The 26,802-nt window shown below is 48.1% G+C and overlaps 11 protein-coding genes across 11 annotated transcripts; 4 read left to right on the forward strand and 7 right to left on the reverse strand.

The window, feature by feature from the left end:
- Positions 1 to 116: 116 nt before the first annotated feature.
- On the forward strand, positions 117 to 1,175 carry N7446_005524 (uncharacterized protein; the record flags this gene model as incomplete). The annotated part of the gene is made up of 2 exons (XM_058514272.1): positions 117 to 420; positions 634 to 1,175. 2 exons carry the CDS (start codon positions 117 to 119, stop codon positions 1,173 to 1,175), a joined length of 846 nt encoding a protein of 281 aa, XP_058371450.1.
- A 372-nt stretch (positions 1,176 to 1,547) lies between these two features.
- On the forward strand, positions 1,548 to 2,194 carry N7446_005525 (SCP2 sterol-binding domain-containing protein; the record flags this gene model as incomplete). The annotated part of the gene is made up of 3 exons (XM_058514273.1): positions 1,548 to 1,563; positions 1,615 to 1,824; positions 1,907 to 2,194. The coding sequence occupies 3 exons, from the start codon at positions 1,548 to 1,550 to the stop codon at positions 2,068 to 2,070; spliced, it is 390 nt and encodes a 129-aa protein (XP_058371451.1). The 3' UTR covers positions 2,071 to 2,194.
- A 42-nt stretch (positions 2,195 to 2,236) lies between these two features.
- N7446_005526 (uncharacterized protein) lies at positions 2,237 to 6,921 on the reverse strand (the record flags this gene model as incomplete). Its single annotated transcript, XM_058514274.1, has 6 exons — positions 2,237 to 2,884; positions 2,935 to 3,566; positions 3,614 to 5,881; positions 5,933 to 6,446; positions 6,495 to 6,800; positions 6,859 to 6,921. 6 exons carry the CDS (start codon positions 6,919 to 6,921, stop codon positions 2,237 to 2,239), a joined length of 4,431 nt encoding a protein of 1,476 aa, XP_058371452.1.
- Positions 6,922 to 7,458: 537 nt separating this feature from the next.
- N7446_005527 (uncharacterized protein) lies at positions 7,459 to 9,454 on the reverse strand (the record flags this gene model as incomplete). Its single annotated transcript, XM_058514275.1, has 6 exons — positions 7,459 to 7,527; positions 7,694 to 8,153; positions 8,209 to 8,286; positions 8,346 to 9,215; positions 9,266 to 9,355; positions 9,405 to 9,454. 6 exons carry the CDS (start codon positions 9,452 to 9,454, stop codon positions 7,459 to 7,461), a joined length of 1,617 nt encoding a protein of 538 aa, XP_058371453.1.
- Positions 9,455 to 10,320: 866 nt separating this feature from the next.
- Positions 10,321 to 11,241, forward strand: N7446_005528 (uncharacterized protein; the record flags this gene model as incomplete). The annotated part of the gene is made up of 1 exon (XM_058514276.1): positions 10,321 to 11,241. The coding sequence occupies one exon, from the start codon at positions 10,321 to 10,323 to the stop codon at positions 11,239 to 11,241; it is 921 nt and encodes a 306-aa protein (XP_058371454.1).
- Positions 11,242 to 11,432: 191 nt separating this feature from the next.
- On the reverse strand, positions 11,433 to 12,233 carry N7446_005529 (SDR family oxidoreductase; the record flags this gene model as incomplete). Its single annotated transcript, XM_058514277.1, has 1 exon — positions 11,433 to 12,233. One exon carries the CDS (start codon positions 12,231 to 12,233, stop codon positions 11,433 to 11,435), a length of 801 nt encoding a protein of 266 aa, XP_058371455.1.
- Positions 12,234 to 12,646: 413 nt separating this feature from the next.
- On the reverse strand, positions 12,647 to 13,792 carry N7446_005530 (uncharacterized protein; the record flags this gene model as incomplete). Its single annotated transcript, XM_058514278.1, has 4 exons — positions 12,647 to 12,694; positions 12,745 to 13,259; positions 13,319 to 13,396; positions 13,459 to 13,792. 4 exons carry the CDS (start codon positions 13,790 to 13,792, stop codon positions 12,647 to 12,649), a joined length of 975 nt encoding a protein of 324 aa, XP_058371456.1.
- A 277-nt stretch (positions 13,793 to 14,069) lies between these two features.
- On the reverse strand, positions 14,070 to 16,759 carry N7446_005531 (glycoside hydrolase family 55 protein; the record flags this gene model as incomplete). The annotated part of the gene is made up of 5 exons (XM_058514279.1): positions 14,070 to 14,451; positions 14,520 to 14,612; positions 14,671 to 15,856; positions 15,902 to 16,360; positions 16,420 to 16,759. 5 exons carry the CDS (start codon positions 16,757 to 16,759, stop codon positions 14,070 to 14,072), a joined length of 2,460 nt encoding a protein of 819 aa, XP_058371457.1.
- Positions 16,760 to 19,286: 2,527 nt separating this feature from the next.
- N7446_005532 (uncharacterized protein) lies at positions 19,287 to 19,610 on the forward strand (the record flags this gene model as incomplete). Its single annotated transcript, XM_058514280.1, has 1 exon — positions 19,287 to 19,610. The coding sequence occupies one exon, from the start codon at positions 19,287 to 19,289 to the stop codon at positions 19,608 to 19,610; it is 324 nt and encodes a 107-aa protein (XP_058371458.1).
- A 1,921-nt stretch (positions 19,611 to 21,531) lies between these two features.
- N7446_005533 (uncharacterized protein) lies at positions 21,532 to 22,050 on the reverse strand (the record flags this gene model as incomplete). Its single annotated transcript, XM_058514281.1, has 1 exon — positions 21,532 to 22,050. The coding sequence occupies one exon, from the start codon at positions 22,048 to 22,050 to the stop codon at positions 21,532 to 21,534; it is 519 nt and encodes a 172-aa protein (XP_058371459.1).
- Positions 22,051 to 22,710: 660 nt separating this feature from the next.
- On the reverse strand, positions 22,711 to 24,234 carry N7446_005534 (uncharacterized protein; the record flags this gene model as incomplete). The annotated part of the gene is made up of 6 exons (XM_058514282.1): positions 22,711 to 22,993; positions 23,062 to 23,130; positions 23,186 to 23,442; positions 23,516 to 23,544; positions 23,624 to 24,127; positions 24,198 to 24,234. 6 exons carry the CDS (start codon positions 24,232 to 24,234, stop codon positions 22,711 to 22,713), a joined length of 1,179 nt encoding a protein of 392 aa, XP_058371460.1.
- Between the last annotated feature and the right edge of the window lie 2,568 nt (positions 24,235 to 26,802).

Genomic DNA, 26,802 nt, shown 5'->3' on the forward strand with positions numbered 1-26,802 from the left:
GCAGTTGACCTAGAACCATTTCTTTTTGCGGACATTGAAATCCGCTTCAGCAGCAGTACATTCAACAGGCCGCCACGAATGGCAGCTCTCGGCGCGTCGGTCGATATATCCAAGCGATGACTTTCAGGATACCGCATGATAGAACCACATTCCTATCTCCAATCTTGGATCTCATCGCGGGCACAGAACGGACCTTTGTCTACGCACCAAGCGGTTGTAACGACTCCAAGTATGAAGGCCGGGAGATGGCCGATTTGCTAGTCAAGCAATATCCGCCACTGTTCCACGCAGCCACGGACATCCCGTCATTTGTGAAAGCATTGACAATAATGAGCGGATTGCGACTATCTCTGAAAATTTCCTACAAGGATCAGCAGCCCAGCCATCGCTATCGCCGAAGTGTAGTGGACTATGCACTAAGTAGCTTGCAGCTTGCGAATGGAAATTGAAAAACCACAGTTGAAAGACCTACACAGCCTGTCATTACTGTTACTGTCAGAGCACCCAGGCGCGGTGCTCTACCTACGACCATCCAGGATTCGGCATTTCTCCAGCACCAGCAAGCGCTGGGCCCAAATCCGCTAACTGACAATCCAAATGACAAGTTTTGCGTATGAGCCGGCCAGCCGACAGACCACTTGAAATTCCCCCATGCCTATCTCGGCAGTTTCACATCCCTGCAACAATTATTCTTTCACTGGGATGGTGATAGGGGCCTGTCGCCCCTGTCGCTCGCGACAGAGTCAAGTTTCAGCGATGCAGTCAAAGCAAAGCGAGGCCCGGTTTGCCCTCGACACCCTGAGAAGCTGTTGCGACAACCGCAATTCGCGTCTCTCATCCAAGAACACAGACTTTCCTTACGGGAGTTCAATTACAAGAACGTAGTTTTGCACAGCGGTGCCTGGGACGATGCGCTCGCGCCATTAAACCGACTCCGCGGCAGCGAGGGTTGGAAGCAGAGACAAGACGAGAACGTCGTCGATGTGCCGATAGTGTTGAGCCCAGTTGGGATCAGTCAAAAGCAGTTGCAGAGGGTAACCAGTGCTCTACAGCAACAAAAAGGTACCGGGACCCTGAGGAGCCTGGCCCGAGCGAGATCCGAGACCCGCGAACTGCTGTCGGGGAGGCCCGATCATATGAAACGTCTGCTGCGTTCATCAGTGTTCTGGCGATGACGTTGAGGGCACGCGACGGCGGTTCTCTTCTCAGAAATGATTTGCATCGGCTAGTGTCGCGGTGAATACCGTATTAGTGCGAACCCCCCAAGACACCGCGGTACATGTACATGTGGAGAGTCGGAGGAAATGAGTGAAGGGGAAGGACGTGGAAATAGCATAGAACTGCAGATGTGGAGCTAGTAATGTCAAGCAGGAGTTGAATAGCACCAGTAAAACAAAGCCACAAGCCACGGAGATGTTGGGGGAGAACTGGGGAAGCAAGGAGTGGATTCACGGGGCCTCGGCACGACTGGTCACTTCACATGCGCTGGGCTCTTCCTATATGAACTTCACCTGCTGGCATTTTGCTTCTTCACCACAACATTCACCATGTCTCTCAAGAAAGGTATGCTATTCATATCTTCGCTTCCTCTCCCCAGGAACTAACAACCGACAGATTCCCACCCCTCGTCCGCCGCCTTCGACGTCATCAACCAGACGCTCCAGGCCAACGAGGCTGACCGCAAGGACGCCCTCGAAAAGGCCAAGGCCGTCGTCGCTTTCAACATCAAGAATTCCGACGGCAAAGAAGAGGCCTGGTACCTCGACCTGAAGGACAAGGGCGAGGTTGGACACGGGCTCGCTCCCAAGGGCGGCAAGGCTGACGGTGAGTTGAAATACCCCGAGAGCGCGCGTAACCACCAATTCTCTTTTATATACACATATACTGATTCTCCTTGTCTCTACAGTCACCCTCTCCCTTTCCGACGCCGATTTCGCCCAGCTCGTTGCCGGCAAGGCCAATGCCCAGCGTTTGTTCATGGGCGGCAAGCTGAAGATCAAGGGCAACATCATGAAGGCGACCAAGATGGAGCCTATCCTGAAGAAGGCCCAGGGCGGTGCCAAGCTGTAAAGATTAGATACCCGTTTGACAAAATGTATAAGAATCTCCCGAAGGGTCGATTCCAACTCTATAATTTCTGCGCCTATGCGAATATACACGAGTGAATGATTTCTTGTATGCGTGCCGATAGAAGAACTTAAGTCTATTTCCCTGCGTACATGTACAGTAGTATTCATCAAGTCTCCAAGTCCCGCACATGTCCCTGTCTCAAAACACGACCCTGGTCCAAAACCACAAAGTAATCCGCATCCTTAACAGCCTCGATGCGATGCGCGATAGTGATAACAGTTGACTGCCGCAACTCCTGCCTGATAATCTGCTGAATCTCAAGCGACGTCTCCTGATCGACTGACGCAGTCGCCTCGTCCAGAATGACAATAGCGCTCCGCCGCAGAACAGCCCGCGTAAGAGCGATAAGCTGGCGCTGACCCTGGCTAAGATTTCTCCCTCCACCTTCGATGTATGTATCAAGGTGCCAGCCATGCCGAATACACAGACGCTGGAGGATTTCGGTACACTGCTCATCGGTGTATTCACCCGTCGGATCCAGATTGAGCCGGATGCTACCTGGGAAGAGCACGGGATCCTGCGCGACAAAGGTAACGCGGGTGCGTAGTGCCTGTGTATTGACATCGGCTACGTTGATACCGTCGACGAGAATGCGACCGGAGTCTGGTCGGATAACACTTAGGAGGGACATTGCCAGGGTTGATTTGCCGCTTCCTGTGCGGCCGATGACTGCTGTTGTTGAGCCGCCCGGGATGCGGAGGGAGATATCTATTAGGGAAGGTTCGAGAACGGGTGCGTAGCGGAAAGTTGCGTTCTCGAAGACGATGTCGCTGCTATATTTTGGCCATGCTGCCGGGGGGTTACCGTCCCCGGTGTTTCTTCTTCGATGTGGAGGAGCTCGTCGACTCGCTCGACTGATACGAAGTCCATTTGGAGTTGGCCGTATTGCTTGCACAGGGCATGTGTTGACTCGACGAAGTTGTTGGCGGCGATGAGTACGAATGCCACTAGACCCGGTGAGGTATTGGTGTATAGAGCTAGGGCCGTGAGGCAAAAGGTTGAGAATGCGGACAAGCCTTCGAAGCGGTACATCAACCAGCTTTGGAGTGACCAGTAGAAATGATCCATTCCTTGGAACTTATCGACCACGGACATGACTCGATCCTGGAAGCGTGCCTCTGCGTGGAAAGCTCGGACGGTAGTCAAACCGTGCAAAAGCTCACCGAAGTTGGATATCAGTGGGCTTAGGGACACCATTTCGAGTCTACGGAGACTCTGTGATGTGGGAAGGAAGCGCAGGAAGACTAGCACGAATGCCACTGTGAGAGCTATGGAGAATAAGAGGAACATCGGCGTTGCAGTGGCGATTACCAGCACGGATGACACCCAGGTGATGACCTGGAATGCGATCACCTGAAATTGCTCACTGATGTTGCCGTCCACGACCCCAATGTCAGAGGTTAGACGGTTCATTAGACGCCCAAGAGGGATTGTATCTGGATTATTAGCTATGTACTTGCAAGTCCAATTGTTTAGAACATACCCAAATATCGGAAGGTCGCGTGGCTGACACGAACAAGGACTTGTCGGAACAACGACTGCCCAGCGCAGTAGACGATGACTAGCATTAGCAATTGCGCAAAGAGCAGCATCGCCGCTTGGAAGGAGATGATGCCAAAGAATGCCCATAGCCATGGACGGACATCCTCGCGAGGAGACGGAAGTCGGTCCATCGGATTCTGAGGCATGAAGTATGTGTCAACAGTGGACGCCGACACTAACCAGGGGCCATTGGAGGATCTATTATCCAGACCTGAGGAGCTTCCCCTGAGCACGGTTGACTGCTCATAGGCCTCTCCCCATCCTTTGAGGAACCAGGATTGCCCAACGGCCATCAATCGGTATGTGGCTAGGACCAGGACGAGGGCAAGCCACCATCTGTACTTTCCAGCCTTGATATAGTTCCAATAGACTCGAGCCTTGACACCTCCTTCGGCACGGTGCTCATCCTCGATGAATTTGTCGGGAACCGCAGCGGTCTCTTCGTCAGGTGTGATTTCTGTTTCAGTATCACTTTCCGTATCAGTAAACCGTAGGGAGGATTCAATGCCGTCAGCCCGGAGTGCCTCTTTATCATAAACAGTCGCATGTCCGTCTCGGATATCGACAATTTGGTCTGCAATCTGGCGAACTAATGCAGTTCGATGCGTCACGAGAACAATAGTGCGGTCTTTCATCAACGGACCTGAAAGGCATTTGCGCACTATCAGCTCGGCCGTATTGTGATCTAGCGCGGACAGGGGGTCGTCCAAAAGCAGAACACGGGATGCACTGTAAACAGCCCGCGCCAGAGCCACTCTTGCTTTTTGTCCGCCAGAAAGACCGATGCCATTTTCACCGACAAAGGACAAATCTCCATGTTTGAATTGAGCGAGATCAGGAAGCAAGGCACATGCTTCTAAGGTTCGCTTGTAGCGTTGATCATGGTAAGGAGCGGAGAACAGGATGTTGTCACGAATGCTCATGCTTTGCAGCCATGGTGTCTGAGCGCAGTATCCCACCATTTCATTCGGGATATGTGATAATCCTTTGAGTCTATCAAGTTCCCCTAGAAGAGCCTGTAGGAAAGCAGTCTTCCCTGCTCCAACCTTTCCGGTGACAATAGTCAATCCTTGAGGAATGGTGACGTCGACGTCAACAAGAACAGGTGAAGCTTTACCAGGCCATGCAAAAGTGCAAGACTGCATTGAAATCGGAGCCGCATTCAACTGCTCAGGGGGTAGACATTCTTTATCCGGCTCAGACATGAAATCCTCAATGCGCCCTAGAGCAATGAACGCATTTATAAGCGAAGTGATGAGCCCAGGGATATCTCGCAGGCGAGATTCCAACATAGTGAACAGTTGCAACGCAGGAAAGATAATGTCAATCCGCAGCTCATGCCCCGCCAAGAAAGTGTAAGCATACAGCGCGACGACCGGGAAGACGCCACTGGCAAAGGCATTGACAAAGCGAATCAAGATACTCCATAGACTGGTCACGATGCGAATATTCAGTTCGTGTTGCCGAGCTTCCATAACCTGCTGGAGCCAATGGTTCTGCCACCCATACCACCGCAGGTGACGGATTGCTTCGACGAACTGGGAGGTTATTTGGAGTCTGGTATCTGTCGCTGCTCTTCTGACTCGCTCCCATCGTAGGAGGGCCCTGGTTATCAGTGCGTTTACCGCCTGCGCAACTAATACAGCCAAAATACCCAGAAAACAAGAGGGACCGAAGAGTGTCCAGACAAGGACTGTGGCTATCACAAGTCCCAGTGGCTTGTCTATTAAGGAGTCGACCTCCCAAAACCTTTGGGCAACTTCATAAACATCTCCCCGTAACAAGTTGAAGATCTTTCCAAGTGAGGCTGCTTCCTTGGCTTTCTTCTGTTCAGCTTTTTGATGGGTCTTTTGTGTAATTCGTCGCCAAAGGCTTGTCCCTGCTTTACCTGAAGAAGTTTGTGTCTCTTGGGTTAAAGTCTCGTTACCAGCCTCATTTGTTTCCTCGTTCGGCGCCTCTGGCTTGCCTTCAACCATCAGTCCCAAAATGTTCTTTCTTGATAGGGCCTTTTCATAGACCATCATGATCATTTCACCGCGAGATCTCTCGTAGCATCGTCGACCATACCACAGAAGCAGTACCTGGGATTGTGCCGCAACTAGTCTCAGAGCAAAGGACAAAAGCGCATAAGTCAAGGGTACACGTTTTGGTCGCGTGGGATCTTTCATGGCCCGCAACAGTTGCTGCAACAGTACTGGGGTAGAAAAGTCTGTGGACATCGTCAACATCTCGTTCAGAGAAAGAATCCGGCTTCACTTACCGCAGAGCATCTGAACTGTTGAAATGGCAGAGACGATAAAGACATCAATGCCATTTGCCCTCAACAGTCGACTGACAACAGACCCCCGGAGACAGCGAAACCTCTCATGCAGACGTCTGTGCTGAAATTCAAATCCAAGATGCCAAACATCTTGTTCATTTAGTTGCCTTTTGCATCCAGTCGAAATGAGCGGTGCCATCCAGGACACGGTGAGAAATTGCCAAAGTTTCAGATTATCTTCCGGGGTGCGAAAGTCGCTCGATGGCTGTTGACCAACAGCACTGATGTCTATTGGCTGAAGCGATGATTCTCGGAATGGCATCAAAAGTATCGTTAGGCAAGCCGCAGCCGCTGCACCGGCGGCAATATAGCGAGCGATGATCTTGTATTTCGGGTTCAGATCTGGGTGAGCGGCCAACGATAGCTCAATCGCAAATGCAAAGATGTAATACACAAGCAATGATATCGAACATGATCTTGGTCGCTTGGTTGCGATCAGAATCGATGCAGTAGCCTGAAAGAGGGTTAATAGCTGATATCCATAAAAGAGCATGTTGCTTACCCATGAAAAAACAAGAACTAATACCGACATATCAATGTCCGGAGGCACGGATTGGACAGTTTCAGCTAAGAGGCCAATAACCGAACAGATAAGAAGCGCGATGGTCCATCGTAGCGGTTGCTTCGGCGCATCTAATGGAAGCTCGCGAGTATCACGTAGCTCCGAAACAAACGGAACAGTCCATTTAGGACGCCAGTGAGAAAAGTACCCCAGCACATGGCTCAATGCAACAAGCAATGCAACGATTGCCGGGATGCACGCCAGATATGGCAATGCACAAGGTGACAGCCATGCATTATGTGAATCCTGGATTGGTCAGCCTGATACCTGATACTCACCGAAGCAAGGGGTCCCCAGTTCATACCCAGAATTGATCACACGTTCTGCTAGCCGTGAGAGGAATCTGATCCATGCTTGATCCGAGCATTGGCAGCTCGTACGTTGGCGATCCGGGTGCTAACGTGGGGCGGGATCAACGTTGCTCCGATCTCCAACTATAGACTTGGGGCATTTCCTTGCATTCTTGGGATATTGGGATAGTCGCGTAGAAGGAGGTCTCAACTAAGGGCAGCTGTGGTGCTTCAAGACTTTGGGCAATGCTACGTGAATCGTGTCGATCAATGCGGGAATTCATCCGCCGCGGGGCCGCCTCGACGCTGGCATGTCTTGGCGCGTGCAGTAGCTACACCGCGCAAAAAACTATTTTAGATCACAACACAACCATAGTGGACTTTTTTCGGGAAGAAATATGTTCCCTTTAGCCAATTACGCTTTCAAGTATCTCATTCAAGTTTAGAAAATTGGGTATAGATAAACAGATGGTTAAATATGCTGCATGGCTCGTTTTAGAACTCTCGTTTTACTGTGCAATAAAACAATAATTCCATGAATCTCTTCAATTGAGGAACCTTCCACGGCGAATCGCTCTAAGGTGTCTATTGTGTTCCTTTGTAGAGTATTGATATCAGGGACTAGGTGCGCCAAAGCCGGTGAGAGAGAACCCAGTGTGAGGAGAACTACGGAAGAAAACATTCTAGAATTGAAGAAATAGGTCAGTCAAGTACGCAAAAAATGATTCTCATAAAGGCATACGTATGGATAATGATCTCCGCACAGACCGACGGGTTCGTCAATCTTCGGGTTGAAGCATCCAAGTATGTACGGCAATTGGCTAAACTAGCCTCACATTGCGTGAGTACCATGGGGGGAAGGTCATTCTCTGGTGATGAATCAATAGCACAGAGGAGGAATGGTCTTGTGATAATATCTTTGGCGGAATGGAAGCGGTGGAGCATATTAAGCTGAAGACCACTGCACCGCGACGGATCATTCATGTCTGGTTTAATATTTCGCGGCAATAGTTCAAACCAGTTACTGAGTTGGCGGTCAAGTTCTTGAGAGACATTTAGGATGTTGGATAAGGACTGGAAGTCATATGAAGGACTGTCACTTGATGCAGGTTGAAGACCGAGACTACGCCTCGTCCAGTCACTTCCGTACATAGTGTGGTGTACTCTGTTTAGCAGGCGGCGTACTGAAAGTTCGGCAAGGAAAAGATGTGTCTCTTCGGCCTCGTGGTTTGCAAAACTTGGGAAGGGGGTCAGATCAATGACATGTTCAATGCCACTGCGTGGTAAGTGATGTTCTGCTATCAGATCGCTGCCAGATCAATGTCAATATAATTTTCATCTTCCAAGTAGAGCTAGGAACTAACCACTCGGTGTCGAATGCCGCCCAGGACAGTAAAATGATGCTAGACTTGAGCCCAAGGTTATCTGGTGAAGCCTGACTTCTTTTGGCGGCAGATAACTGATCAGCATAGTGCCCACGGAAAGGAGAGGGCAAACATACCGGCTATTGAGATATTGAATACTGGTAGAAGCCATATGAATCAACTTCCATGATTGCAAAGGGCGTAAAAGAAACCCGAAGTATTTTGAAACGAGTATCAAGCTCTGAGGAAGAGTTATGGTTGGACAGAATGACAGCAAGTACTCATTCATCAATATCTGCAGCGCAGGTGAGATATAATCTGCCCCTGGTACCCAGTGAGGAGACCTGGACTTTGTCGGATCCACCTGTTCGAGAGCTGCAGATCCTAAAGCGAGTATTGCAAGACACAATGCAGAATCGCAATCAACCTTGAGCCCAGCCCGAACATGGTGGTGATAAATCTCCAAGAATTGTGGCTTGTCAAGAATTGGCATTTCAACGTGCACGTGTCTGAAGTATGCTTCCACCAGTGGGTAAGAGCTCAATTCATCCAGTGCTGGCAACTGGCTCTCAGTAATTGTACCCGGGACAAAGGATAATTGGTATGGGATCTGTCGGTTTGACTCCGCGCGTATGAACAGGTCTGGTGGGAATTCTCCGAACAGAACCTTCATTTTGTTCATATGCAGCATGTACTCTGTTGTCGTTGTGTGGCCAATAGGGATACTCATGGGTGGAATATCATGTTCGGGTGGCATAAAGGAAGGCTGATTAGTACCGATAAGTCGAGAAATATCGGGATTCGGCCTTGATGGGGAAGAAATCATCAGTGAAGGTTGAGAAAAATCATTCTGATCATTTTCGGAAGTCGCCGAGGGAAAAGTGAAGCCATTGTTTCTTGCTTCGCCAGTTTGGGGTGTCGCAGGGAGACGAGACTGATTCCACAAGAAATTCTCAATTGCATCGAGACGTCCAAAGAATTCTGATGAGGAGGTTTCTCCTCTTGACCTGTTGAAATTCAGCAAATCTCCCAATTCTTCCGGATCTCGAATACTAACCTCGAGGACTCAACTTCATTGTAGATGCACTCCACGCCTGAGTCCTCGCAAAGGCCACAGGAAGGGATCCCACCATTGCAGCGGCGTTTCCTGCTTCTTCATTAGTGTATAGACAATAAATTAAGCAGGTTAAACTCACCGCTTTCGACAATGGTTACACGCTAGAGAAGCACGCTTACGGCGATCCATATGTGCCCAGCAGAGGAATGTCGACTAAGATGAGGTCCAAGTTGTCGGATGGCTCCGCCTCACTTCCGCTAACGTAATCTCGACTTGATGGATGATTCATCTCGATTTGTCTTTCTCGTGCTTTTTATGGATGTGATCAAGCTTCTGTTTTGTGTTAGAAAAGAAGTAGTTTATTTCATCGAATACTATCGGTGATCCGTCGATGGTATAACATTTTGAAACCAACGGATTGCAGACTACTCCCGCCTTGAAGATGAATTTAGACTGTAACTCATGTCAAGGAGCTCTGAACCTTTAGCTATACCAGTACCTGGACGATTAACTATACCTAAGGCTGCTGGTCTCTTGGGACAGAAAGCCTACCTGGCGCGTCGGGCCACCGCCGTCCGATCTACAGAGTGGGGAACTGTAAGAGGCAATCTCTCTGCTCGGCTGCGTGTGCTCCGTCTGATCAGTTCCCTTCATAATCCCTTGCAAGTACGCGGGATCAGAAGATCGGCTGACAGTGTTCCGAATACCTCAAGGTAATTGTTGCAGCAAAGTCGGATATTCGAAACGAAGCTGTATTGCCTCCAGATTCGGTGTCCGCATCTTGCCGCTCTGTTCCAGCGATGCTAACTTTCAATACTTTCACTCTGTCTAAGTAGAATAAGACTAGGCTCAAATTATTAGTATAATCTGACTCTAAGTATAAAAGCGGCAGCGAGGAATCTCAAATAGGCAACCCCCACCCGCGGCAATACGATACGATACACTGGACAACTTATATAGAGCTTCCCCTCTGCTATTTAACCTGCTTGCATATCCTTGTATCTCATCATCTTTCACTTGCATATCCGCCTCACCTCTCAGACCAGGATCACATCATGTCCACCGAAACTCCCTCTGGAGGGGACCGAGCCTCATTGACATCACGAGTCATTCCCGTTATGACTTTATCAGAGGGCTCCAATCCACTTACTTGCCCTCTTGATCCTGTTCCCTTCATATCTGCCCAGCAGCGGGCAGCAGCCCGATTCCAAGTCAACGGAAATGCCGTCGTCACAGGCGGGGCTGGCGTTCTCGGCTTGATCTCCGCACAAGCTCTCCTCGAACACGGACTATCTTCATTATGCCTTATGGATCTCCCAGATACACTCGCCACATCTGACGCGCAAATTCAAGCACTCGTATCAAAATTCCCTTCGGCCAACATCAACAAGATCCCTCTAGATGTGACCTCCATGGAATCCATCGAAGCCGCCTTCGAGCAGGCAAACAAAGCCATGGATGGAATCGACGTTCTCTGCTGTTTTGCCGGAATACCGGGTTGCCAGCCATCTCTCACAGTGACCCCTGGTCAGTTCAACCGAGTAATGGACGTCAACTTGAACGGGTCATTCTTCTGCGCCCAGGCCGCCGCAAAGCACATGGAAGCCTCAGGAAAAGGCGGGTGCATCTTGTTTACTGCTTCCATGTCAGCTCACTATACCAACTACCCACAGCCGCAAGCTGCATACAATGCAAGCAAGGCTGGGGTCGCGCATCTGACTCGCAACTTGTCTGCTGAGTGGGCGGTGCATGGGATCAGAGTTAATAGTATTAGCCCTGGGTATATGGATACCATCCTCAATGCTGGTGCTGGACTCGCGGATATTCGGAAGATTTGGGATAGTCGCTGTCCTATGGGTCGTATGGGTGATCCTGAAGAAATCACTGGGGCTGTTGTGCTTCTCTGCAGCCAGCGCGCTGGTCGGTATATCACTGGTGCTGATATCATTGTTGACGGTGGCACTTTGGCTTTCTAAGTCTCTTTCAAATGGTGGGAAGTGTTTGCATTTGATGGTAGATGAGATGCATAAATTATCATATTTTTCTGTCCTTCCAGTCTTCGTTTGTCATCTTGTAATTCATGTGCAGCGCAAGTCAAATTCTATGTCTAAATCTAAAAAAAAATGATAGTCCTTAAGCTTTCTCAGCTTCCGTAAAGAAACCCCCTTTACCGGCAAGTATAACCACCATCAATCCGAAGATCCGCACCAGTAGTGTAAGTACTAGCATCACTAGCGAAATACACATAGGCACCCTTCAACTCCTTGGGATGACTTTGCCGTCCCATGGGAATCAAGCTCCTCCAAGTGTCTTGCATTTCAGCAGGGCAAAAGTCGCCAAGACCCGTCTCAATATAACCAGGAGAAATAGTATTGACACGAGCAAAGTCCCTCCACTCATTAGCCAAGGAACGAGCCATATGAATGCAACCAGCCTTGGCAACATTATAAGAAGTCTGCTCCTGAGGATAATTGACAATGTGGCCGGACATCGAAGCAGTAATCACAAAGCTGCCCTTTCCACGCGCCTTGAAATGCTGACCAACAGCCTTAGCGCAGTAAAAGACAGAGTTGAGATCTGCCTGAATGATACCCTCCCAATCTTCAACCGAGCCATCGAGAACACCAGCATCAGCGGTGCGACCGGCATTCGCGATGAATGAGTCGATCTTGCCAAAGTCGGAGATGACGTTCGTGACAAGGTCTTGCACTTCGTTCCACTTGGCAGTGTCGCATTTGTAGGCTTTGGCTTTGACGCCGTATTCTTCTTGTAGGGCTTTGGCGTTAGCTTCTGCGCCTTCGCGGCGTGAGAAGTAGGTGATTGCGATGTCGGCGCCCATCTCGGCACAGCCGCGGGCTGCTTCCAGGCCGATTCCTCGAGGGCCGGAGGCACCTGTCACGACCACGACCTTGTCTTTGAGACTGAAGAGGTCCATGAGGGAACTGGCTGCGGGGATTTCGATAGGCATGGTTGTTGTATAGGGAGAAGAGGATCGGACAGAAATAGAAAGAAGTTGAAACGTGAGATTCTGTTGGTATTATCTGAACAGGGATGAGGAAAATCACATACCTTTTATATCTTTCAATTGCTCTTAGAGGGGCACAATGCGACGGTGAACTAACCTCAATATCTCTCTACAAATCTCCACCCGGCGGAACATAGGCGGCTTCGTCCCGCCAGGTACCCACACTGGGTTCAAGCACTATAAGCCTCTGCCAATCAAATACACAAGGAAACGAATGGGTATCGTCACCTTCAGACTTGAAAATAATAGCTTTACCCCGAAATTACCCACTCACTGTGGAGTCACACGGAAACGCGCTACGAGTGGATGACCTCAATAAAGAGAATGTTAATATTGAAATCAAACAAAACAACAGATCAGAAAATAGCAAAAGCATTCGGCGGACTAGCGACACCGCCAACAACCTAGAGGGAATTAGCAAAACCCAACGACAAAGATAAACAGATAAACTTACCTTAAGAGGCATACTTGACAAGAAGAAACTATACCGCCCAGTCTCCTTACAATGCCTAGACAACCCCTCCAAATCAAACATCTCCCCAATAGGAGTACCCCATCCAGCAAGCACCCACTCATGCAAATTAAAGTCCGAATCAGCATGCGCACCGCGAATAGGCGCCCGCTCAAAGCTAGGCGCATCACCCGCAACAGCAGCGAACTGCTTCTCCCACAACCACCGCACCATCTCCTCCGTCGCCTCGACGCCATTGAAATCTGGAGATGGGCGAAGCGCCAGCTGCTTGCGCTGATCGTTGTTTAACTTGTTATATGCTTCTGTGAAACCGCTGCGGATGAAGAGGACGTCGCCTTTTTGGAAATTGAGGTTGTGATCTTTCGCTACTTTTTGTAGGTTTTCTAGGGTTATGGCTTCTGATGTGAGGGCTGAGACGGAGATTGAGTTCTTGGAAGCCCATTCGGCGTAGTCGAGGAGGATCCCGCGGCCTGTTATACCGCCGTGGTCACATATAGCTGCGCGGGTTGAGTTGTTAGTAGTCAACTTAAGTGATTGATGAGGATATGGTGCATACAGTGAATGCCAATTGTATCTGAGCTTTGAATCTCTTCTGCGGTATGCCCATTATAGAACTGTCGCGACTTCTGGTTTGCTATAAGACCGAATAGTTAGCAGTGGCAACAATCGTCATAGATAGCACCAAGCATAACAAACCATAATGCCTAAACCCATCCCATTGAGTAGATCCCTGGCTATTGAACGTCAAAATATCATCAAAGATACAATTAGGAGTCCGAAGCACGATTTCCTGCTTGAATGGATCGCGATTGAAGCTAGGATGCGAAGGCATGCTCAGCGGCCAGTCGAGTGAGATCCGCACGCCTGTTCGAATTTCTTTCGCGGCTTCAACTACCCGTTCGGGGGTGAGCAGGTTCAATGTTCCCAGTTGGTCATTTTCGCCAAAGCGACCCCATGCATTACCTCGAGGGCCTTTCGGGTCCAGTGGAAGGGCTTCGAAGGGAATTGGTGAGTCGTCTGTTTTGGTCATGGTGTTGGTCTTGGGGGTGCATAAGTCTAAGTTTCGGGGAGGTAGCAGGTGGATATAGACACGTATCTCTAGTTGAACATGAATTGTTGTTGAATTGTTGCGCCTCGGTGTATCTTTATGCGCTCATCCCGAACCCCCACATCCCCGGATCTCCGCAGTCGGATAAATATCCGATGGTCGGTGATGCTCCTCCGTACATTTAAGCATTTTAGACTATTCTCGAAACTTGCGAATATATTATATTCAAAGTGGATAAGTGACTATATACACAATAACTCTACAGAGTAAAGTATGCAATAGTGGCAGCGTACGTAGCCAGGTTATCACTAACCTTGGCCAATGCAACACCATCCTTCACGATCATATACTGTGTGCCAACAGTACTGAGTGCGTATACCACCAGTCCACTCGTGGTACCTTCGATACTAAATATCATGCTCTGACAGTTCTCGGGCAAGGGGAATGTGGAGCATGTGGTGCTGTAGTTGTTGAAAAAGCTGTACAGACCTGCTCCGTAGACGATGACATTTGTGCTGTCGAGAACCCGGAGGCCGAGAGCGTTGCAGTTTCCGCCGAGGCATGAGCTAAAAGTGGGGTCTCTGAGAGCAGTGTTGGTGGGGTATGGACTGTTGGCGGCATTGGGGTTTGGTTGGTAGTATCTGTATCTTTAGCATTGCATTCACATATCTTCAGGCAGGGGACTGTAGCATAGATAGAAAGCACTTACGGTGTTTCTGTCTGGATAAATCCGGCCACTATAGAAGTTGCACCGGAGAACTGATACTGATACAGCGAGTGATGCTCGGAACCAGTGCCATATCTTGTAACGAGGTTAGCAATGAGACCCAAAGATTGTGGGCTTCATATGAATCACTTACAGCCAAACGTTCTTGCCTTCCACCAACAAACCACGTCCTGTATAAACTGAAATCTGAATATCGTTCCCAGTATCAAGATCATGGTCGGCGGTCCAGAGCCACACATTCTCCAGATAGACACCACTCGCAACGCTGGTAATATGCATGGACATATATGCAGCCTCACAAGCGGCGGAGACAGCTGCTGAAGTTGGACACTGAGGAACCTGCTGCTGAGATCCCTTGAAGCCACCGATGCGAGTGTGTACATCCCACATTCCAGACCCTGACGTGGCAGCCAAGTTCCATTCAACCATTTTAGCGCCTGGTGTTGAGCCCTGGGTGCTGAGTATCATGTCGGACCATTCCACCGAGCCAGATTCTCCGGACTTGCCGATTTGGATGACAGGAACGGGGTTTGTAATGCTGGACCATGTACTCCCGCTGGCCATGATGACCGGGAACGCCTCGCCGACAATCTTAGAGCCAGGGGGAACGTAAAGGGTCTTGGTGACCTTGTAGGTTCCCTGGTCAAAGAATAGAATCTTGCCGGAAGACGCGGCAGACGTCAGGGCGGATTGGATGGCAGCCGTATCATCAGTCGAGCCATCTCCCGTAGCACCCGCGTTTCTGATGCTGACAAAAGAAGAGACTGGTGACTGAGAATACTGAGGCTTGGTCTTGGTATAATACTTAGTTGATCCACTAGCGAGCAAAGCACTGGGACGTGTTGGTGGCGTAAAAGAGCCCTGGAAATTGTTCGGCCCATTAGGTGTATACTTGTGTCCTTGACCCCAGGCACTGATAGTAGTTGAGCCTGTGGTGCCGGCAAGAACAGTGCCGCTTGCGCCCTTGACTGCAACAGGGACATTGTTAAGGACGATGTTTTCCAGAATGAGACTTCCAGTGGAATTAGTCGAGCTTTGCCAAGCGGTGGTCACAAAGGTCGGGGTGTTTTGGATAGTGCTGTCAATGACAATTACCGAGCCAACTAGTTGGTTTCCAACACCACCATTGCTGATTGAAATAGCAGTGCCGCAGTTGATAATGACGAGACCTTGATAAGTCCATCCCCAGTCCCAAATCTGAGAGATTGCAGTTACTGCATTCTGGATGATCATGTTCCGCATTGTGAATTGCTGGTTGCCGACATTGGCTCCATAGAGACCACCAGTAATGGTAACATCGGTCAAGAAGCCCCCGGAGCCTGGTTTATATTAGACAATTCAAGAGATTTTGAATTTGAACATACCATTCTCAATAAATATACCCTGGTGTTGAGTCCCAGAAGCCGAGCTCATCACGATTTGGACATTCTGAATGCTGGTAGCTTGACCAGTCGGCCAGTGAATACCAGTTGCGGCAGTGCCAGCAGGAATTGAAGTCAAGTCCAGTTTGAAATTTCGAATCTGTCTGAAGAACACATTTGTCGATATCCAACCCTGATTCCCATCGTTTTGGTATTGGTCACCATCAATCAGGCCCAACCCGGTGAAGCCTGCAGTTGCTTTTAGAACCGGCATGGCATTCGCATTACCAATAAGCTGGGTAAAATAGTAATCAATAATTGATGTTGAGATCAGGTATGTTCCAGAGGGGAAGTAGACTATCGCGGGAGTTGTAGTCGAGGTCTGTCTGCCAGCCGGGCCAAAACGACCACCAGCGCTTATGGCTGCGTTGATGGCTGCAGTGTCGTCGGTGACTCCATCACCTATTATGGTTGTTAGTGACCGGCATAGCTGGATGGAATCATGACCATTGGGTGCTCACCCTTGGCTCCATAATCTTTCACATTGCGGAAGACGGTGTAGCCAGAGGGGTTTGAGTTGAAGGCCGCTTTTCCTTGGTGAGCAATGTCTGCCAGCCAATATCCAGTATCTGCAGCTGCAACGGCAGCTGCAGCTTCGACGATAACATCCTGAGCTACTGGGGCAACTGACTCCACGGGGGCTGCAATCGAGGCAATTTCCGTGGGAGCATCAAAAGCAGTATATTGTTCAAAGGGGCGCATAGCCTCACTGATCATATCGTCCATCTCGGGGATCTCTAGCAGCTGCGCATTGACACATGCCAGCAGCGAGAGGGTGGTGATCACAGTAGCACAATACATCTTTACCTTCAAGCACTGGGAGTGCAAGTCCGTGAGAGATAGGATGCGGGCCACTAAGAAAAGCGCGGGGGAAATCACCGGGCACACATGCCCCCTTATGTATGGCCATATCTCGGACAGGCTAGAACAGACTCAATCGGAGACGCGATCCAAGAATGCACCACGCGTGACAAAAAAGGAGGTGGATCCTCTTCCCTGCAGCATGCTCAGTGCCGAGGGCCAAGAATCCCACCCCGAGATACCACTCGAGTCTAAGAAATAGATTGCGAGTGACGGTATACAGGGGTAACCATTGGCAGAGCGCCATTGTCTGAAGAAGACCGTCAAATTGTCACGCCGTCCACTTGCCTCATGATGCGCAAGTGGAAATGAGTAGTGAATGGCGCCGATCTTTCCCCCCACAAAAAGATCTCCCCTGTCTCTCTAGCTGCATGTCAACCAATAGTCAATCAGAGCCACACATCACATTGTGCAGCAGATCAAGCTAAATTGTTAGTTGGGCGGGACATTTCCGAATAGGAATGGAATGTGACTAGTTGCAGGAGTTATTGCAGCCACATTTGAAGAAATGTGACTCAGGGGTCATGTCCCGTGTGACAGACAGGGAGTTCAATATTCATATTCATGTATAGTTTCCGTCTCGGACCTATGTACTTGATTTCTACTGCCACTTCTTGGCGTTCTCTTTCCGTATTAGTGCTCAGACCTTGCCGCTTTTTGCTCACTGAGTACAACTGAGCACGCCCCTGAGCGCCCTGATCCGCTCACTGAGCATTACATAAGCGCTCTGACCTGCTCACTGAGCATGCTCTGATCATCACGTGAGCGCTCTGATCCGCTCACTGAGTCTGAGCAGAACTTGGGGTGAGCAGCCTGAGTAAGCTACGTCAATAAAATGCAGCACACTAGCTCCATCACGTGTACCCCCCTTTTTAGATGGCACCCATCGTCCCATCAAAAAAAAGGCAGGAATTAAAATGTGATACTCAATCCTGGTAAAATGTCTGCAATGAATTGCGCCATAATGGAGCTTGCTATTTGGCCCACCCAATCAGTATTACCGTTCTACGATCGATGCTCCTAGGAATACTTTGGCTTCTCGGTCCGGCCATTTCCTAACCAGGATTTGAAGGATTACCGGAGCCAGGAGTTTTGGTTCAGCCTATTTGGAGATCCCCAACGTGTCCTGGCACAGAAGCTAGCAGAGATGATCGTCAAAATGTGGCGAAAGAGGACCGCTTCTCTGCCAATAAACGCGTGCACCCAGACTTCTATAAGCAATCGGATATCTCTATGAGGCTCCAGATATAGTGCTCCTGGTAGCTGGCCGTAGACTCTGCAATAGCTTACGAAAATGTCCGGAAGCCGACTTGATAATTGCAGCTATCGTTTGAGCTATTTTTCCCTTATTCGCCATATCACAATATTTCCAGGAACCCGGAACCTTTACCGCCCTCTATGTATACAGGACGTTCAATCATGTGAGCCTTACGCCTAAGCCGGGAGAACCTTGGCTCTAGAAGACGTTGCGCGAGGAAGTAAACGAAAGGAGCCTCCGTGTTCTAGAAAATCCTATGTGGGTCACTCATGGCGCACATCCTCCACTCCTCATGTATGTCGTGAGATATTCATAGCCCTTTGGAACGAACTTTGTTCCTAGGAGTCTGCCATGCGCCCAGCCAGACCCTGTTACACAAGAGACCCAGTTACACGTCCTAGGAACTCAACTCATATCCACAACCCCTTATGTTGTGACTATAGACGTGCCAAAGGATATCAAAGATGCTACTGTATAAATATAATACAAAGAATACCCATCTCTATCATTTACAATCTTCTAAAGTCTTGGATCAAAAATACCATATCTAAAGACAGAAACAGCAATTACTCCTCTTTGCTATGGTGAGTCTGCCTATATTGACTAATTGTGACATTCATTTAACAAATTCGCTACCTATAGTTTCCCAAACGCATGATGCCCGACCTGACAAGTACTAGTGCAACTACAGCCTAAGTTGCTAAAGCTACACAGCGTGGCGTGCATGCTCTATTAGAGAATATTCAAGCTAGTGGGCGCACTAGCAAACTCCTGAATAAAATTGGTCGTCAACTACTTTCCGTCAAAAAGCGATTGGAGAGTATTACATCAGAGGTAGAGGGTACATATTCTTGTGGTATCAGACTCAGTTGCAAAGTCCACATTCATCTTCGGGCGGCAATTTCGAACACCCAGGATACATGTGAAAGGTTTTTGGGTACATTCAAGGAGTGGAAAGGTCACTCGTCCTCGCTCTATTTGAACGAATCGAATTCTGGTAGCTTTGATATCTTCGAAGAAACGGAATTGCGGCTATTCAGCGAAAGCCTGCAGATGTTAGAACATACAATACTCATGGCAGAGGAAAACTCGGTGTGAGTGAAAAATGAAGCCTTAATACTCGATCGGCCGTCAATATCTTATTATTTCACCAGATTGGATAAACTCTCTATTCCAAGAGCTTTTTCCGACGTGGAGTGGACCTCAATAATGTCCAGAGAGAATGAATTATTTTCAGCAGCGATCGACATGAATCGGAAGCAACATGTGCTACAGGACCGACGATTGGCACTTAAACGCATCGCTCGTGAATCCGAAACATACGAGATTGGGACGCAATACCATCGAAATGTCATTGGTGAGCTCTTGTCTGAGATCAGTCGCTTGCGCAATGGACAACCAGTCTATACCGAGGATGAAGACCAGCTTCCTATTGATGCTATCAATGCAATGACCGGTAATTACCAATGCCTGCAACGCGATGAAGCCCTTCATAGGGGCGAATCCCCGATACCCATTCTTTGGCGAACATGAGACACCCTTACCCTCTCTCCGAGTTTCCTTCCGCCTTACATGTATGTCAACCAGACAGCTGGTCATATCCATGGCAAGACAAACTCCAGCGACATTTGGAAGTTATTAGTGTGAGATTCTCAGCAGTCAAGTTGTATATCTAATCGCATGCGTATTATCGCAGCATAAAAGTATTTCTAACATCCCCCCTCACTGTCCCTTTTGTCAAAGATAAACAATGCTAGCATTGTCTATATGATAGCCTCACACTAGGGCTCCTCGGCTCACCACGGCATGGTTGAATTTGCTGAATTTGGTACTCCGAGCATAGTCGCGGAATAGTCATCTTATACTGATTTGAGCATGTCCTAGACGGTGGGTCGAATAGATAAATGTTTGGCAGATGGCCCATTGATCGGTAATATATTTATATGTTAGTTTTGAGTGGGAATTCCGTTACACGGTATGTACTGTATTGTACTTAGGGCGGATATTTGACCGCACAGCCACAGGAATTACGGCAAGCCACAATTGCGGAAATCTAAAACACGGCGAAGGTATGTTCGAAACAGGTATGTTTCAGTCGTGAACCATTTCCCCGTATGTTTGAATGACATGCTTGGATCACTATGAATTCCATTTGGTCAATACTTGTGTAATAGTACTGTACATGGAAGTTCCAATCTTGCTCCAATTTATTCTGTAATGGCTGGAAGCTCGTGGGCAAGATGATAGTTCAATCATATGGTTGTGAGTAATAAATGGCTGTATTGTCTTGGTATGCCCAACAGCTTTGATAAATTGAAGGGGCTTCGTTGCATAGATGTTCAGAGAGATAAGTAAAACCGATTGCTTACGCTGGTTCATTAACATTGAACGTGCCAAAAAAATATGACTGGGGCACGTAATTGATGGATTCAGTAGAGTAATGAATTGGAGGAGTAATGAATTGGAGGAGTAATGAATTGGAGGAGTAATGAATTGGAGGAGTAATGAATTGGAGGAGTAATGAATTGGAGGAGTAATGAATTGGAGGAGTGATGAATAGGGAGGGTGATGAATTGAGGGAGAGTGATGAATTGAGGGAGAGTGATGAATTGAGGGAGAGTGATGAATTGAGGGAGAGTGATGAATTGAGGGAGAGTGATGAATTGAGGGAGAGTGGTGAATTGGGAGGAATATTTCAGTGACATCTACGTTGAATCAGCGAGACTAGCACTACAGCTTGGACTATATCGCCTGCAAAAGGCGCACTTCTGCCTTGAAAGAAATTATAAAAATGAACTCCCTACAGTATCGCGGCTCGCAGTTTGGTACAGTAATTTCATACTGTAGCTTATGCAATACTTCACCTACACATCGAAATCATGCGTCTTGAAGCCCCTTTGGTCCTTGGAGTAGCCATGTCAGCGTCTGCTATGTGGTCAGTTACCTACTATACCACACCCCATTTTTCAGACGCAGTTAAGGAAGCCGGAGGTCTCCAAGCCGGCTGCAGAACCCTGGATAGCGGCACCGGGTCGGTCACGGTCTCTACCGATATTGAAAACAACATTACCTTGAGCACGGATAGCAGCTGCAACCCTCCTTACGAGGATGCTGCTCCAAGTGAAGTAACCGATTACTGTGTCAAAGCATGCGGTATAAGCCTCCAAACTCATTACTGAGGTTCTTGTATCCAGGTATCTTCGCTGCCCGGTGGTTAGCACTTAACATCGGCCTCTTGTTGAAGTGATGCTAATAAATTGTTTTGCTTGCAATAACTACTTGAGTTTTAAGGAAACGCTGGTAGCTCTAATGCCTTTCTTTGTCATTCTCCCGATTTGGATCAGAGGTCTAAAGGAGGTTTGCATGGACAAGAAAGTTTGCCGAAGATAAAAGCATTCACTGGTAGATTGACATCCTCCAGCCATCTCCCGGGACGGAATACATCTGGCTAGTCTTATACTGCGTCGTCAATGCTTATGCTCCAGTGATTGGCGAGAATTACTGCTCCATTTGGGATATGATAGCCCAGATATCCGTCATCATGGACGACGGCATGCGGCACTCCCAGCGGCATAATGGGCCGCCACTGCATCACTTCCAACACAAAAGCATCCACATATGGTTGTCTGATCGCATATTTGAAGCTTGGAAGACGGTCGGCACCACCACAGCTTCGAGCTCCTCTTGTGCACGATGTACAGCTTCCTTGTGAAGGGATACACGCCATTACGAAGAACTGGAGCACTTTGTCGGTGGTATCGCTAGCCTCTAGAGTGGATTCAAGAATGAAGGCCAACTCTCGTCTTGTAAGTTGATGGCGCTCATCTTTCAATCGGGAAATAGCCTTGGCCCAGTTCCACGAATCTTGCGAAACCCCATGCCATAGTAGGGATTCGAAAAGATCAACCGACTCAGCGAACAGGTTGCCCCCATATTCTCCACGGGCAAGGACGTGGGGAAGCCATTCCAACATTGGGAATACTCCAACCCGTTAAATAAATGGGCCTATGGATGTTCTCTGCCACACTGGTTGACAGGGAATTGATTCCCTCAATCAGGCTATCCCTCACCGTGCCTATGCGCCTTCAGTATGCCATGGTAAGGGTAACACTTTAAGTGTATCTGTAAATCTTAGCTTTGAAGCCAATGTTGTCTAAGTTGGGGAGATCGTGCAAAAGTTGTCGACTTTACATGCTAAACCTAAGCCATGACTTGGTTGCAAGCCGTAGTGTCATATTCAGCAACGCCATGCTAGTGGAGCTTTATGAGAGGTTTGGAGTAGTGATGATTGGATCGGAAATTAAAACAAAAAAAAATATCAACTAGGAATTCCAGCGGCAGATATTATCACATGGTAGATGCTGGGGAGTCTACCTTAAAAATAGGGTCTCGTCGATATCTCAACGCCAAGGTATCATTCAGATCTCTCGCCCATCAAACGAGAGCGAAAGGTAATTCATGATACTGTGTTGCAAAGATACGCGTAAGTTGGATGACGAATTAAAAGACAATTCAGCTTTGACATTATGCTACGTGTACCGAGTAACCAACTTCATTCAAGGCCTGTTTCTCCATCAGAAACACAATTCGGCAATTACAAAGAGACCTCCAGTAAGCTTACAGTGAAGCCACATTACACTAATTTGAATGCCTCTCCGCCATAACGAGACATGACAGTCGACACAAAGACATTACCACTCATAACATGAAGAGTAGCATCAATGAAGCGCCATTCCTCCGCAGTTAACTCATCCATGTCGACCATTCGCTGAATCTCCGCGTCAATATCAACCTCGATCTGTAACTGAAGAGCTTCTGTAATAGCTACAGCTGCCCGATCCGATGGAAGATGGAAAAGATTCTTTACGACATCAACCGCATTGATGAGATAAAGGACTTTTCCAGAATCGTACGCCCTTTTTCCTTTTCCCATGAGCCAAGGTCATTAGCCACGGATACGTGATCCTTCAGCAAGCGAAGGTACCGGGACAAGCGGGGGCTTTCCAGGTCGACGGAGGAGTTGAGGGCAAATCTCGTACAACCCAAGACATAGCTATATGTGGTCAGCCAGGAAATGCGGGAGGCGATATGATAGACGCATAACTTACGGAACCGCAGCATCTTCATGTCGGTATAGTAGAAATTCCTCCATATCATTGTATTTTGCTGGTGGTGGAGGTCGAGTAAAAAAGCGGATCATCAGGTCAATCATGTCTTGACCAGCATTATTCCCGCACTCACGGTCCAGCTCCATTATCTCTTGGATTGCTTGGTCAATCATCGACTGAAGAATGGTTCTGGGTTTATCGTCGCCGTTGAAGTCGGGCTTCATGCGGGACACGAACTCTTCCTGCACGGAAGTAAACTAAAAGAACAGTTAGCCGGAGCTTATCAAGGTGTAATGCTTTATATGTCCATAGGAGTGTATGAATACCTACCGAGCTGGTCTCATGCATCTCCCAAAAATCTGCGCAATAAAAGTGAGTTTTTGGTGAGAAGAAATGACCGGGACGAACCCTTATGACGATACAGTGAAGTTAGCTTACCATCAAAGACAAAGATAAAGACATTCACAATAGCCAACAGACGAGTCCGCTGCGGATCACCCTCTGTGAAAAGATAGGTTGGAAATTTAACCCAACCCTCTTCCATGTTAGAACGCAACTCCTGGCGCGAGATCTCCGCAATCGAGTGGCCGGACTTGAACAGCTTCTGGGCGGTTTCATCGGCCGCAAATAATGCCAAAAAAACTCGTGTCGTGTCAAGTGTCAACTGCCAGTACTTATTTTGGCGACAGGACAGGATTCCTGTTGCCCAAGGGAGTCCTGCCTTGCTAGGCGATATGTCGATTGCGTTCGAGCTGCGCTCTGTGGGTTGACTTTCAACATCGTCTGAGAGGTCTCTGCCCATGCGCAACAACTGTCCAGATAATAGGTAGTCATTCAGGCGCAGGACGGGTAGTCTGAGGTAAGCAACTCCGCCGTTGAGGTAGTCATAGGCGTAATAAACGGGAAATTGGTGGTCATGATCGATGGGAGACGAGAGTCCCTCTTGCCACACGAGTGATGATTAGCAAGTGTGGTCGTAGGATGATTAGGGTTCTACTACAGGGTACGTTACCTTTGACCGATAAAGCCGTGTGAATGCCATTTTTCATTGTTACTGGTGGAATGTTGTAAGCAATTGGCTGCAAATAATACAAATTGCTGTATATGGGTGGCTGTTGAAGGTAGGAACGAACGATGCGAAGGCCTATGTCGTGTACTGATTCCCACAGCTCCTCAATTTTGTGGCATGATTCGCACTATATGTGGAGATCGTACCAGTGTAATATATAAGCTTTAGGATACACATGCTAGCTTGCTCATTTTTGATAATCTGGACTTGTGGTCTTCATTGCAGGGCGTGGTTATGCAGCGGTCTGCTATTTCACCGACAATTTGGGCGATCATTACGATAAGTATTCAACTTGAAGTCGATCGTACAAGTCTAGAATCGCTGGAAGACATGATTAGGTACCACAATAGAAGAGTGGAAGGGAAGAAATGGGAGGAGGCAAGGAAGCGGAAATATGCGGGAATTTGAGTTAGGTTGCACAATTAGTCCTAATTAAGGAGGATAGTCGTCAGAATCAGCAGATAGTCTGGCTAACTTTGCACCAGGCGGTGGCTAACTATGCTCTAACGCAGGGATGGAACTCGTAGTGATACGAAACTTCGCGAGGTGGCAGTTATTGCCTTGTCACCGGCAACTATACGGCCAACGCAACTACACAGCAGGAGTGGAGCCTAAGCATCTAACTAACTAGTATCGTCAGTGTGCGCACCGATACCAACCATGAATGGCTCCAGCGATAGACCAAATTCCCCAATCCAGCATGCAACTAAGTGCGTGTTAGCCACTATGTTGAGATACCAGCGGTGTGGATAAATCGGGTGCTATGTTGCTATGATATTATATGAAAACAACTATTAGCTGCAGATCTGGTCCACACCACCACATCGGCATGATTGAGGATTTGGTAAAATAACAGAGGACATCGGCAAGAGGCTTTTGTGTCAATCGAAGGAGTTTACTGGCATGGGTTGAGTGGTACGTGGAAGGCCAGCAAGGTAAGGCATTTAGTCGAACATAACATCATCCAACCCACGCATTGACCGCCGTGCATGCTTGCCGCATCGCCGTCAGCTTGTATGAATACCTTGAGGCAAAACCAAAACCGCTTTGCCTTTTTCCCATAAACTAAAATCAATTTGGAAATACAGAATCCTGGGACCTAAGTCGATATCAAGGAATAAATAAGGATTGACCCAAACAGACGAGCTGGTTCCAAAGGTGCTGGGGCATTGCTCCAGTGGGTGGATAATTGTGACTGATACTCGCCCCAGTAAATGCAAGTGACTTGGTCGTCCTTCTTGGCAGAGTCTGCTTATTGGTGCTATCGTTGCACCAAAGTGAATTTTGAGACCCAGTTCTTGTTTTTCTGCAAGCATTAGCTGATTGAAACGCAGTGTACGCAGTTTGAGAAGAGACCAGCTCAACAAATTATCCATTCCCCGCACGTTGTTGAGTAGATCGATAAATGGTAAATAAAGGTGAGTGGCTGAAAGGTTTGCATTCTACCTGGCATGCGGGTTAATGTGGCACCGTTCCATTTTCGCTTGGGCTGGAAAGTACTCAAGGTCATGTACGCGCATCAGCTTTGTAATTCCGATTCCCGCTCGGAAGAGTCCTCTCCGGTGGATGCAAACGTACTTCTGTTTGACTTCGTTTGGTTGGATTTGGTGGTCGATAATGGAGTTGTGTCCTTGCAACTAGTTGATGACTGCATGGCAGTAGTAATACCCAGTCTCCTGGACATTTGCTTTCGAGGCCCATCAATCTGCAGTGGCCCCTTAGTAAGTGATGGCGGATTTTCTTTTTCTCTTTTCTTTTTCATGTGACTCTTTTATCGTGCCCGTCAATAACGGGCCTCGCAAATAGGTCAGCCTGGTTTAATACAAACCTTAAAAAGGGACTTCATAATTCATACCAGATCCCTTATCATAGATTAGACATTTCAAGTTTTTTGAGCTTACTACATGTACATCTTCTCGCGATGCAGCGAGGGTTACACCGCTATATTAATGCCCATTTTAGCATTGAACAACGTCACAGAGCCATATGACCCTTGATTAAGCGCAGTAGATATATGCACACCTGCTTGCCTCTACAGCCGCCGAGCATACATGAGTTGGGAGAAAAATGACCTGGCGCTTAAGGGATAAACAACAAGTCCTCGATCTGTACTGAAAGTTAACAGCGGCCCAGTCTCCTGATACCAAAAAAGAGGAGAATTCTAGGGACCCTTTCCGGAGCACGATGCATATGACTGAAGATTGCTGCATTTGCAGTGCAGGTGAATATAACCGCACCATTTCTAAATACTCAACAAATAACCAAGGCGCTGCGCGTGGAGCGGAGACGTCGAGATGATTTGAAGTTGCAATTTGAAGCTCAATCTGTCAATATACATAATTTGTCAAGTTAAAGTAGGTTGGACTCATTTAATTACGCAGGGGCATGGAAAAACTATATACGGCTCAATAGGCGAATGTGAGCTTTGAAATAGCTCCATCGACGAAGACCTTACAACACATGTCGATCTTTATACAAATTGGAAGCGACATGAACATTCACCTTCATACGCATTAATCGCGCAAACCTTGCAGACCTAGCAGAGCTA

This window comes from Penicillium canescens (assembly GCF_028828765.1).
Source record: "Penicillium canescens strain IBT 15451 chromosome Unknown utg000004l_segment0_segment0, whole genome shotgun sequence".
Lineage (NCBI taxonomy): Eukaryota > Fungi > Ascomycota > Eurotiomycetes > Eurotiales > Aspergillaceae > Penicillium > Penicillium canescens.